At 41.3% G+C, this 12912-nt stretch overlaps 1 protein-coding gene across 1 annotated transcript in view; it reads left to right on the forward strand.

Annotated features, from left to right (window-relative positions):
- Positions 1-12912, forward strand: part of slc18a2 (solute carrier family 18 member 2) — a 156574-nt gene that overhangs the window by 124020 nt on the left and 19642 nt on the right. Inside the window, exons 12-14 of the mRNA XM_036130650.1 lie at positions 7000-7051; positions 8057-8120; positions 8201-8320. Of these exons, the coding sequence (XP_035986543.1) occupies positions 7000-7051; positions 8057-8120; positions 8201-8320 (236 nt within the window). The remainder of the gene's footprint in view (positions 1-6999; positions 7052-8056; positions 8121-8200; positions 8321-12912) is intronic.

A 12912-nucleotide genomic window follows, 5' to 3' on the forward strand; every position in this document is an offset into this window, starting at 1 on the left:
CGGAAGGGACAGAGAGGTGTAAAGCAGATGAGGATCTAAGAGCACGGGAGGGGGTGGGAATATGCGGGAGGCCTGACAGATATGGGGGGCAAGGTGGTGAAGGGCCTTGAATGTCACCATGAGAATTTTGTATTGAATGCGGAACTGCACGTGGAGCCAGTGGAGCTGTTGGAGGACCGGAGTGATGTGGTGGATAGAGGGAGTTGTTGTTATGATGCGAGCAGCTGAGTTCTGGACCAGTTGTAGTTTATGGAGTGATTTCTGAGGAAGGCCAAAGAGGAGTGAGTTGCAGTAATCCAGTCGGGAGGTGACAAGACTGTGCACAAGTATGGCAGCAGTGCGTGGGGTAAGGGAGGGACGGAGGCGGTTGATGTTTCTTAAGTGGAAGTAGGCAGACCGTGTAATGTTATTGATATGGGATTGAAAAGATAGGGTGCTATCGAGGATGACACTGTTGTGCAATTATACACTGTTAAAAGTTATTTAATGTTTCATAAATAACTCTCTGTCTGTTAAGTATTGTCTGGTGATGATCAGCTCTTAAGCTGATATCAAGACAACGGTTGAAAGGGATGAATTCGAGCACTAGCGATCTTTTAACAGCAAAACCTGCACACACATAGAATAAAGGAGTGACACCTTCTTTTCAGGTTCAAGAATTTAATAACAGAAATAAAATGAACATCCAGAGAACATCACTATGTAATGCTGTTTACCTGAATTAACACAATATTTCGATTATTAAATCCTCTCTACTAGGCTAGTGAAACTTAACTAAACTACTAAGCAAAATGAAGATAAAAAGAAGCTAAGCTAAGGATCTATTTACATGCAAAACAAACAAAAGTGGTTGATCATAATCAGAATACTTCAGTGAATCCTGGTTCAGTACAGATCTGATTAACAAAACCATGGAATGGAATTAAAAAACATCTGCCATGTATTTCAATCCATTCACAATGCAAAGTCCAAGTCACACAAAACCTTATTTGTTGAAATAATATTCTGAGGACCGTTTTGTCCTGTAAAATCATTTAATTCAGAATCGCTTGCCTTTGTTTATGCGATTTTACCTCCGGCCGCTAGGTGTCGCTACAGCGATCGTCGCTAACCTGGTTAAAATCTATAGTTATCAAAATTATCTTGAAAACCGGCATTAATATACCATATTGATGCGGGAATAAGGCAGATAACACCATCGGAGGATGGCAGAGCAGAACAGTTATGCTTTATGCTTTAAAACTAACTTCTTTTCAAATGTCCGAAACCGGATGTTAGCAAGGCTGATAGCATGCTTGGCTAGCGCGACCTACCGGTTAGCCCTTTGTTCTAAACACCACGGTTTACAAACATTTCCCAATAAACCTTTTTAACTTTACCCTCAGACCGCTGCCCAAACCTCTGTCCTTTGTTTCGTGTCAGTCTTGTCCAGTTTTGGCCATTCACGGGAGGAGCGTTGAAGGAGGGAAGTTGTTGACCAGCGCTAGCGGGCTAGCGCTTGGCTCTTGGCAGGCTAGCGTTAGCCTTGCAGCAGCATGTGGCTAACGGCGTGGTCTGGGTTGGAGGCCTGGTCCTCCAGGCAGACTCTGACCCCGGGTACAGTCACAATTTAAGCAGATCTCTCCTCGGCATGGGGACGTTGATTCTGTGCCGGCTTTTCAGCTCTGCGTTGCCTGGAACCAGCTCCGTCTGTGGTGCGCTGAGAAAGCAGAACAAAGCTGGCATAGACGGATTCCTTCACTTCGGCATCTGTTTTAAGCAGAAGTGAGAGACTTATCTTTGAATCGGCTGGCAGTTTCTCCCTATGCCAGGGAGGAACTGAGTTTCAGAAAGGCTCATTCTGACTTAGCTCGCGGCCTGTTCCAGGCCCCATCGATGGTTCCCGGAGGCCTTCAGTCACATGGCTCCCCCCTCTGCTTGAGTGCTGGTCCTCAGAGGGTTTTGGAGGTGTGTGTCTCAGCAGCTTGGAGTCAGGGGAAGAGGCTGAAGTGATCTGGGGACTCTTTGTCTGTGCTGTGTCTTATCTGTTAGGAGGACTCACAGCTGACCTCCTGCTGGGAAAAAGGGCCATCCAAGAATTGAGAGTCTCGTGTTACGGGTAGAGTGGAATTCCTTTGTGACCCTTCCACTGTTCAGAATTCAATCTGAGATCACTATCATGGCATAACAACACCCAGACTCTTAACCTGGGGGGAGGGTGAGATGGAGGAGCGATCAATAATAAGTGGGAAGCTGTCGGTTTTGGAAAGAGTTGATTTGGTGCCAATGAGGAGAACCTCAGTTTTACTACTGTTTAATTGAAAGAAGTTGTTGGTGAACCAGGCTTTTATTTCACAGATGCAATCTGTTGAATGAACTGAGTGCGGCCAGAAAAGTAGGAAATAAACCAGTCCAACAGAGTGTTAGTGATGCCAATGGAAGAAAGCCTACTGAGGAGGGTGGTGTGACAGATGGTGTGAAAGGCTGTACTCAGGTCGAGGAGGATGAGGATGGTGAGTAGTCCAGAATCAGATGCCATGAGGAGGTCATTGGTGATTTTGATGAGTGCTGTTTCAGTGCTATGGAGTGGCCGGAAACCAGACTGAAATTCGTCATACAGGCTGTTGGCATTTAGGTGAGAATGGAGCTGGGAGGCAACTGTTTTTCAAGAATTTTGGAAATGAAGGGTTAATTGGAGATAGGACGGAGGTTGTTGAAGTTGATGGGGTCGGCACCATGTTTTTTTTACAATCGGGGTGATGGCAGCAGTTTTGAGAGGTGTAGGGACAGTTCCAGTGGTGAGTGAGGTGCGGATGATATCGGAGATGAGGGGAACAAGAGAGGGGAGGCAGGGTTGACAAGTTGTGTTGGGAAGGGGTCCAATTGACAGGTGGATGGTTTGGATTTCCGGATGAGCTCTGTGATTTCCGAGACAGTGGGAAGGTGGAAAGAGGAGAATGAATGTGTAGGCGAGATGAGCCGTTGATCCAAGTTTCTGGTGAATGTTCTTGATTTTTCCTTTGAATTATGACATGGTGTCATTGCAGAAGGAGGTTGTGTATAGGTGCGGGGGGAAAGAGTCCTGGGGTTTGATAGTATTGTTGAGTATAGAGAAAAGTGACTTAGAGCTATGTTGATTGGCAGTGATTAAGCTGGAGTAGTGCTGTGATTTAGTGCTGACAATGGAGTCCTTATAGTGAATAATGTGATTATTGTACATTTCTTTGTGTATAGTGAGACCAGTTATTCTATTAAGTCTTTCAGGTTGCTGTCCTTTGGTTTTCATGCGTCGGAGATTTGGGGTGTACCCGGGGGCGGAGACGGAGAAAGAAACAAATATATTTTTTAGTGGAGCAAGAGAGTCAAGAATATTATGGAGACCAGTGTTGTAGTGAAAGACCAGGTCATCAGGGGTTAGCAGATTATTAAAGTCAAGGAGGCAGGAAGAGTGGATACTTGAAATAGGGGTGGAGGGATCAATGTTCTTTATGTTCCGGAAGGATATGAGGCAGGATGTTTTAGAGATAGAGAGAGTAAGATTCACTGCAAATGAGAGAAGAAAATGGTCACTTATGGGGAATTCATCAGATGTTATGTTGTGGGGGATGACGCCAGAGCAGCAGATTAAATCCAGAATATGTCCTTTGGAGTGTGTGGGGGTAGTGGTGTATTGCTCACATCTAAAACTCTCTAGGCAGGAAGTCAAATAAAATGAACATCCAGAGAACATCACTATGTAATGCTGTTTATCTGGATTAACACAATATTTCGATTAGAAAATCCTCTCTACTAGGCTAGTGAAACTTAACTAAACTACTAAGCAAAATGAAGATAAAAAGAAGCTAAGCTAAGGAACTATTTACACGCAAAAATGAACAAAAGACAAAACAAAAGTGGTTGGTCAACATCTGTAAATAATTCGATGAATCCTTGTTCACTGCAGATCTGATAAAAGAAAAACATAGAGTGGAGTTAAAAACATTTGGCATGTATTTTAATCCATTCACAATCCAAATCCCAAGCTAAACAAACATTATTTGATGAAATAATATTTTGTTTAAGTTAAAGAACCAAAGTGCACCTTAAAGAATGTGAATTGTGGTTAAATTAGCTTAAATAATTCAGAACAACATTTGACATGTGTCACTCATTCACAATGCAAAGCACAAGTTAACCAGAACATTATTTTGAGAAAAAAAAAATTTCTGGTTACTGATTTGCCCAGTAAAATCATTTAAACCCTTATAACCGAGTTTGCTAATGTGATTCTCCCTCCGGGCATCTGGGCAAATCGGTGGCTAAGAGGTTACAACATAAAGTTATCAAAATTGCCTTTACTAACATTAATATTCAATAGTAATGCGCGATAAGGCTCATAGCACCATCGAAGGATGGCGGAGCAGAACAGTTACGCTTTATGCTTTAAAACAAACTCCTTTTGAAATGTCCGAAACCGGATGTTAGCAAGGCTAATAGCAGTTTGGCTAGCGGGCGTTCGACACTAACAAATAAAGGCTTTAGCTTTATTTTTAGTCATAGTGAGTGGGCTGGATAACGTAAACATTAATGTCCCATCAATGTATAAAACCCTTGTGGAGATAACCTTCCTGTTAAAGCCATAAAATACACTCAAATGATATTAGCAGTACCATAAACGGAAGGCTAGCGTGAGCTATTTCGTTAGCCCTTTGTTGTAAGCATCATGTGTCCAACGGTTTACAAAACATTTCCCAATAAACCTTTTACTTCACCCTCAGCTCCCTGTCCAAACCTGTCCTTTGTCTCGTGTCAGTTCTGTCCAGTTTGGCCATTCACGGAAGGAGCGTTGAAGGAGGGAAGTTGCTGGCTTGTTGTTGGCAGGCTAGCGTTAGCTCTGCAGCACCACATGGTCGGGGTCGGAGGCCTGGTCCCTGCTGCATTCTCTGACCTGGATGCAGTCCGATTTGAGCAGGTTTTTTTTTAGAATTCCACAGCGGGTCATTCTGCTGGCTTTTCAGTGTAATCTGGGGTTCTTATTCCTGTAAAGGCTGAGGAGAAATACAACAAAACTGTTTTGGCACGCAGGATCCTTCCTCCTGCATCTGATTATGAGGTTAAGACAGCAAACTTAACTCTGTATTGGCCCGGACATGTTCCCCGGGCGACGAGAAGTTCCCCATGTGCTGAACGTGCATCGGTCAGGCCGACCAGGTCCTCATGGTCCAGGCCTTCTCCTTTGTCTCAGCAGTAAGGAAGGTCCAGGGAGGTGAGTTCCACAGAACGGCTGTTCTGGGGAGCATGTAGCTTTTGGGTCTTCCGTCACATGGTTGCTGAGGAAGGAGACCCCTCCCCCTTTTCCTTGGCAGCCCCTGAGGAGTGTGTCTCAGCAGCTTGGAGTCAGTGAGAAGCAGGAGAGAAGAGATGAAGAGAGCATCTGTGTCTGTGGGAGGAAGGTTTAATAGCAAGAGAGGACCCCTGCTGGGAAGAAGGGCCGTCCAAGCTGTAAGGGTCTCATGTTGCAGCCAGAGTGGTACTCCTTTGTTACCCCCTCCATTCTACATGTTCAGAATTCAATCTGAGATCAATTATTATCATGTCGTAATTATAGCATAACAACTGGCAGAGTTGTGTCATTCCAATAGACAGCATGTATTTCCACAATCAGTTCAAGTCAATGGATTTTCATTTCCGTAACAGCAATTTTATGTAGAAGCTTGTCAAAGTCCTTTGTGGTGTATGGGAAGCTTCTTGTCCTGATTAACTGGCATCAACTGATCCTTCTCCATATTCACTTCAGCTCAATGGATTATGGAGGAGTTGTACAAACATCTCTAAGAGGTTTGTACAACTTCTCTGTGGTGTAAAGAGGCATCTTGTGTGGATTAGCTGACATCGGCTGGTCCTTTTCTCGGATGCAATTTGAATAATGTAAAGTAGTCCCCACAGTGAAAAATAAAAATAAAATAAACCAATAAATTCTTGAGAGTCACTGATCTAAAGTCCCCTAGTCCAACCTTTCTGTAGTTTTGACTAAGATAAAAGGTTAAGAGCAAAAAAAATGCTGCGGGTGAAGAGGTGGGAGGTGAAGAGAAAGGTCTTCTACTTCGGCCTGACTGCTTCCATCATCACTGGTGTCCACCACTCTCTTCAACTAAGTGTTCACCACTCTCTTCAACCAAGTGTCCATATAATTGCATAATGGAGCCCCTGCTTCGCTGCACCAAAATTAAATGAAATCAAAATCGCCTCCTGACCGGTTTTGCAGGCACATGCCACTGGAGGGAGACCCCAGTAAAGACTCAGAACCTGCTGTAGGGACTATGTATCCCATCTGTCCAGGGAATACGTTAGGGTCCCTCAGAATGAGCTGGGGGATGTTGCTGGGATGCGTCTAGGGTTCTCTCCAGGAGATGTTGCTCCCCTGACCCAATCTCAGATATGCAGGGGATGGATGAATGGAAAGTAAATTTATAATAAAGTCTGCTGAAGGTATAATAATTGTCATCAGGTCACATATGTCCATATTATGTCACTTAGGCTCATATGGTAGCACTCAGAGAGTTCTGAGCAATCAATAAGAACCAACACAATTTTGTTGTAATGTTAACAACAGTGTGCAATAACTTTCTGATGACACATCAGCTTTTCAAAGCAGTGTACCATTTTGTCTGTGGCATATTTTACCCACTACCTGAATTCAGTGTCAAAGGGATGGAGGCAGAAGGAAGGATAGGGTGGCGATGTCCCCAAGTGAACGGGTTTAAATGTTGTTTTAACTAAGGTACACATCCATTTTACCATGATCACATATAAATCAATGCAGGCTGATACAACTAAATATGTACTTCTTGTTTCACACTATCTGTAAACAATATATGAAGCACACAAAGCCCATGGATAGTAGAAAACTGTATTCGATGTTAAAAGATAAACATCTCTTAACACTCATCTTACATTCGTCTTAAATTCATGCAGGTGTTAATCTACTTGTTTAACAATAATGGATTATCCAGCTTTGGTAACACTTCTTTGTTTTTTCAGATGGCTTTGTGCTCTCATTGGAATGGTGGTGGTTGGCTTCAGTGTTATATGTGTAAGTATATCAGAGAGAAATCTGAGGAATCAGTGTAAAATTATATGTCTACTTAAGCCAATATTATCAGCATGATTTGGTTAGAGGAACAATTTAAAATGGATCTCAAACAAAAGCTGGATTCATTCATTAATTTGTTCATGTATTTATAAAGCGTTTTACAAAGAAACAGACAATCAAAATGCTGTACAAAGTAATAAAAATTTTAATAGAAATTTTTTTTAAATGAATAAGCAATGTGATACAAACTATTCAATAAAATGTACCAGGAGCTTAGGTTGGGTTGCACAGGAGCAGTGCAGCCTCCTGGGCTTCAGCCTTGGGCAGGCCTTTCATTTTTTTCTTTGTATGTTCACCGTATTCCTTGGGCAAAGCTGTGTTGTTTCTGCGTACTTTAGCCTCTAAACCATGCATGTTTGGTTCATTGGTTACTCAAAGTTGCTCTTAGATGCTAATATGTTCCTGGTTGCGTGTCTCTGTGACTTGGGATAAAATTATGACCTTTCCTAGGTGTATACAGGGAGAGTGGTGGTCTTGTGGTTAGAGCAGGGTACTTGCATCCTGGGAAGCCTGCAAGTTTTGCATGGGTTTGAATCCCACAGACTACCACTATGGGTCCCTGAGCAAGACCCCAACCCCAATTCTACCCCAGAATGCTACCTGTGTGCTGTACAGTGGCAGCCCACTGCTCCCCGAGGAATGGGTTAAATGCAGAGAATACATTTTAATGGAATGTACAAAGTTGCAATAATAAGTTAAGATGATACAGGTTATTATTAATAAAAATTTCAGCTTCTACTTAGTGTACACTGAAGATAACCACATTCCCCCAACACACACACACAGAATTTCTTTTGGACAAGGCAAGACATCTGCACGCTATAACAACCTGTTAAATATTTCTGTCTGTGGTAGGTTGACTAATGCATTACGTTTTTATTTTATAGGCACATATAGATACATAATACATAGAGACACTGTAGTTAACTAATTTGTCTTTTTTAGGTTCCATTTGCCAGAGACATCTATGGTCTTATTCTTCCAAACTTTGGTGTTGGGTTTGCTATTGGTAAGTTGCTCAGATCTACTAATTTTACTGCTAAATATAGAATAAAGTTATTAAAAAATAATCATGTCTATGTGTTACAGGCATGGTGGATTCCTCCATGATGCCTATAATGGGTTACTTGGTGGACCTGAGGCACATATCTGTGTATGGAAGTGTGTATGCCATTGCCGATGTAGCTTTCTGCATGGGATTTGCTTTAGGTAAGCAAGAAGCAAAGACTCAAAATCTTGAACAATGAAAACTGTTCAATAACATACCATTAAAAGTATGGCTGATGACAGGTGCGACACGTAGCAAAGGCTGAACGTACCACGAATGGCTGAACGCACTGTAAAGAAATGAATGATGCAAACTTCAAAACACACAGACAGCTGTTTGCAAAGTCCTGCAAACACAGTCAATAAACCAAAACCCAATGTAATTAAATAAAATTTTATTTATATAGTGACAATTAACAACACGTCATCTCAAGGCACTTTAGAAAGTAAAATTCAATCAAATCGTACAGACAGATTGGTCAAAAGATTTCCTGTCTGAGGAAACCCAGCAGATTGCATCAGGTCTTCACAAGCAGCATTCATTCCTCCTGAAAGAGTGTATAACCACAGTTGACAGTCATCTGCATTCTTGATGGCTTTGCAGAAATCCCTCATATCCAGCATGCATGTAGCAACGATAGAGAGGAAAACTCACCTTTAACAGGAAGGTAACTCCAGCAGAATCAGGCACAGTATGAACTGCCATCTGCAACGACTGACTGGGGGTTTGAGAAGAGAGAGCAAAGACGCAAAAAAGCACAGATGCACACATTGATCCAGGAGTTATTTCTATGTTAGAAAGGATAATGGCAATTGATCTGCCCCCATGGATGGTGTCACAGTTTTCCAGAGGTGAAAAAAGGAAACCCTGGAGACCCATTTAATGGGGGATATGGAAAATGACTTGTCCTAGTCAAAAATAACACAGAGGTTTATTGTTGTTTTTTTTTTTTACTTTAATACCAGAGGCCAATTTAATGCTATCCAGATTAAGTGATTGATTAAGAAGTTACTCAGGTCCAAAGATGACAACTTCAGTCTTGTCAGAACATAAAGTCATCTAAGTTTTGATGTCATTAACACATGCATGTAGTCTAAGTAATTGGTTGAATTCATCAGGATTTATAGATAAATATTGCTGAGTGTCATCAGCATAACAGTAGAAATGAATTAAATGCCATTTGATATTTTTGCCAATCGGAAGCACAGTAATGAGAATTACTGTGCTGTAAAAAATATTTTTATTTTGTTATTTTTCAAGCACTTTTGAGAATTGGAATGAAAACATCCTGGTGCCAAATGTTAAACTCTGGACTATGATGGCTAAATGACTAATCATGACGCCCTGATGTTTACACAATGTGTAAATAAATTTGTAAATAAATACCATGCCGATATATTTTTTTTGCCTCTTAAACAAAGATAGACATGGTATTAGGCATTAATAAAAATTTTACATTTCAATAAAGTCATAAGTTTTATTGTTCGTTTTTCACTCTCTCTCTCTCACACACACATCTAATTCTGAGCTTTCACACCAACAATAACTTCTTTGAATATTTTTGCTTGCTGTTTATATCCATATTCATACAGTTTAAGCCTGGAAAAAGGTTTTAAATCTCCAGGTCATTCCAGTCTTACACTTTGCTTGCAACTGGGCAGGAGCCTAATACCCTGAATGAGACTGTTTAGCAACTGTTTAGTAACTCCGGGTCCTTCGTTTGGCAACGTAATTCAGCCTTAGTTTGTCAAATACAGAGAAAACAAATTAATAAGCATTAAAGTACGGTTTATGGGTTGGGTTTCTGCAATGTTATCAGTGTGTTAAAAACTCATCTTCAGAACCAATGTCTGCTCAAAATGGTGATCTGCACCAAGTAATCTACTTTCAGCAGTTATCACCGGTTATTGGAGCCGTAAACTGCAGAAAATACAAGCAGAGTTGCTCTCTCTTCCCTTACTACCGTCGGCTCCTATGGTGGAGGGATATTTCAGCTGGATATAAAGTGTCTAGTGCAGGCAGGTCTCTTAATAACCGCTGTTTCGTCACTTATTTTAGAGCCCAAATAAGCGATTTCACTTTCAGAAATGTGCCCAAAAAAAATGCAACCCGTGACTTATAAAATTTACAAGCGCCTTTAAAATAAAATAAGCCCAAAGTCGCATGAAATGAACAGCCTGTGCAACAGTGAGCGCGGGTCTGTTTTGCTATAGTCTCTAGCTCTCTTGAAACTACGGAAAGCGCCGAGGGTACAAGAAACCTCAGTCCGGAGAGCGCGGTGGGGAAAAACATTAGTGAACGGTGTGTGTGTTTTGACGCGTGATTAACGGCGACATTTTTGTCGGCGTTGTGGTCTTACGCGTTAAAACTGACAGCCCTAATTTATATACATTTTTAAAGTCAGACAAGAGGGGGGGGGAGGAATGTATCCCCCCAGGGATAAAACATGAATGACCAGTCCCATGATGAGCTCTGAAGCCTGATTGAAATTCTTTAAAAAGGTCATTACTGTTTAAATGCTTGATTAGACACATACTTGATTAGAAACTATTTTCTCTATAATTTTACATAAGAAAGGAATATTACATATAGGTCTGTGATTTATTAACTCATCCTGATCAAGAGATGGTTTCTTAAGTAAAGGTTTAATAACAGCCACTTTAAACGCCTGTGCTACATATCCATTCACTAAAGACAGATTAAATGACAAATGGCTTGTTCTTGTATAGCACTTTAACCAGTCTGACGACCTCCAAAGCACTTCACACTACAGTTTAGTCATTCACCCATTCACACACACATTCACACCCTAGCGGTGGTGAGCTATTTTAGTAGCTACAGCTGCCCTGGGGCAGACTGACAGAGGTGAGGCTGCCATGCAAAGGTGCCACCAGGCCCTCTGACCACCGCCAGCAGGCAATGTGGGTGAAGTGTCTTGCCCAAGGACACAACGACAAAAATAGTCAGAGTGAGAGATCGAACTAGCACCCCGCCAATTGCAGGACAAACTCCCTACCCTTAATTGTGTCTAAAATGGTGGCATTAATCAAAGGGAATACTTCTTTAAATAACTTGGTTATGATTATGTCTAAGATATAAGTTGAAGGTTTAGATGAGTTAGAATCCTTAACTGGGTGTAAATAGTCCAAAGACAGATTAGGTTCTTAAGATACCTCCAACGCTGGTTTTGGCATGTTCAGCCATTTGCTGCATGTTTGCTACCTGTCGGTCATTGAATTAAAGCTATGTCAAAATGTTTTTGTTTTTTGTAGAATTTAAAAAACATGCTGTCTTTGTCCTCATGATGTCAGGAACCAGAGACAGAGGGACCCAGTATTCAACCAGACAAGCAAAGGTTAGGTTAAGAAGGTTTATTTTTTCAAAAACAGATGTTGTGAGCAGAAACCAAGACAGGCAGGCAAAAATGAAGGGCAGGACAAAAACAAAGCTTGTGGTAAAAAACAGTCCAAGGCAAAAAAGCAGGCAATCAGATAAGGGAGGAAAAACACAGTACAGGGAATGCTGGCAAAAACTCACCCATGGACATGGCAGAAACAAACAATTATGTGGCAGATTGCAGGGGGCAGAGGCAGGTATAAGTAAGGGATTGATCAGGTGAATGGAGTGAAACTAATTAGTGACATGGGTGGAGCTAATCGGGAACAGGGAAGTGCTTGGGAGTAAAACTGAAGCCGATTGGATGGTGACTGGTGAAGGGGAGTGACAGGAAGACAAAAGAATGCTGGCAGGTGAACTGAGTTTAGACTGGTGACAGAAATGGTCTGAGCAGACCGGATAAACTTATAACCTAAAACAAAATCAAACACTAAGACAGAACCTAAAATAGAAACTGAACTTAAGGCAGGAGAGTGAAGTAGTTGATCAAATAACAAACAAAAACCATAACCAAATCCAAATCATGACACATGATTCAGTTTAATTTCAGTTCGCTTACCTCTATCAGTTCACTAAAAACCCCATTTGATAAACAGACCAAATTTGACCTCGGTTTTATGCAGTTGAATTCATCCATTGTATAGAATACCAATACAATGCATTTTCATCTAATACAGTATAGTATAGTTCAGATTCAAATCCAATTACAGAAATTTCAAATCAATTGATTCAATAATTAATTACTATTTAACTTTCATTTATGCTGGTGAAGATTCTCAGTCATCCAGGTCATGGTCATTCTAAAAAAAGTAAAAAAAAAACCAAAGCAACTGGACTTGTTTTCCGTAGTTGAAGACGTTTCGAACTTTCATTTGTGTTACAATCTGATTGTAATGTCGATACTCAAAGTAGGGCTGCTGCGTCTCCGAGACTAAAGGAGTCAGTTGAGGTGGTTTGGGGTGCCTCCCTTTCGGTGCTTTCTGGGTCGGTCACACTGGGAATAGACCCCAGGGAAGACCCCAAACTTGCTGGAAGGACTTTAGATCCCATCTGACCCAGAAACGCTTTGGGATCCCCCAAAATGAGCTGGAGGATGTCGCTGGGAAGAGAGATGTTTGGGTTTTTCTCCTGAACCCGTTGGCCTCACAACCTGATAATGTATACATATTTATAACACACATTGCAACATAGTTACAGTTAGGAAATTTGGCCTTTGTAACAGCCCTTTTTGCTGGGTTTATGGTGCATCAGCACTTGATCAGCTTTAATAATCCAATCTGGTTCGATGAATAATTACAAATCTACTACAATAGCATTGTATTCCTTTATACCAAATATATTGTGTTTATTTAAAACT

The sequence above is a fragment of the Fundulus heteroclitus genome, unplaced genomic scaffold, assembly GCF_011125445.2.
Source record: "Fundulus heteroclitus isolate FHET01 unplaced genomic scaffold, MU-UCD_Fhet_4.1 scaffold_37, whole genome shotgun sequence".
In the NCBI taxonomy this organism is placed as follows: Eukaryota; Metazoa; Chordata; class Actinopteri; order Cyprinodontiformes; family Fundulidae; genus Fundulus; species Fundulus heteroclitus.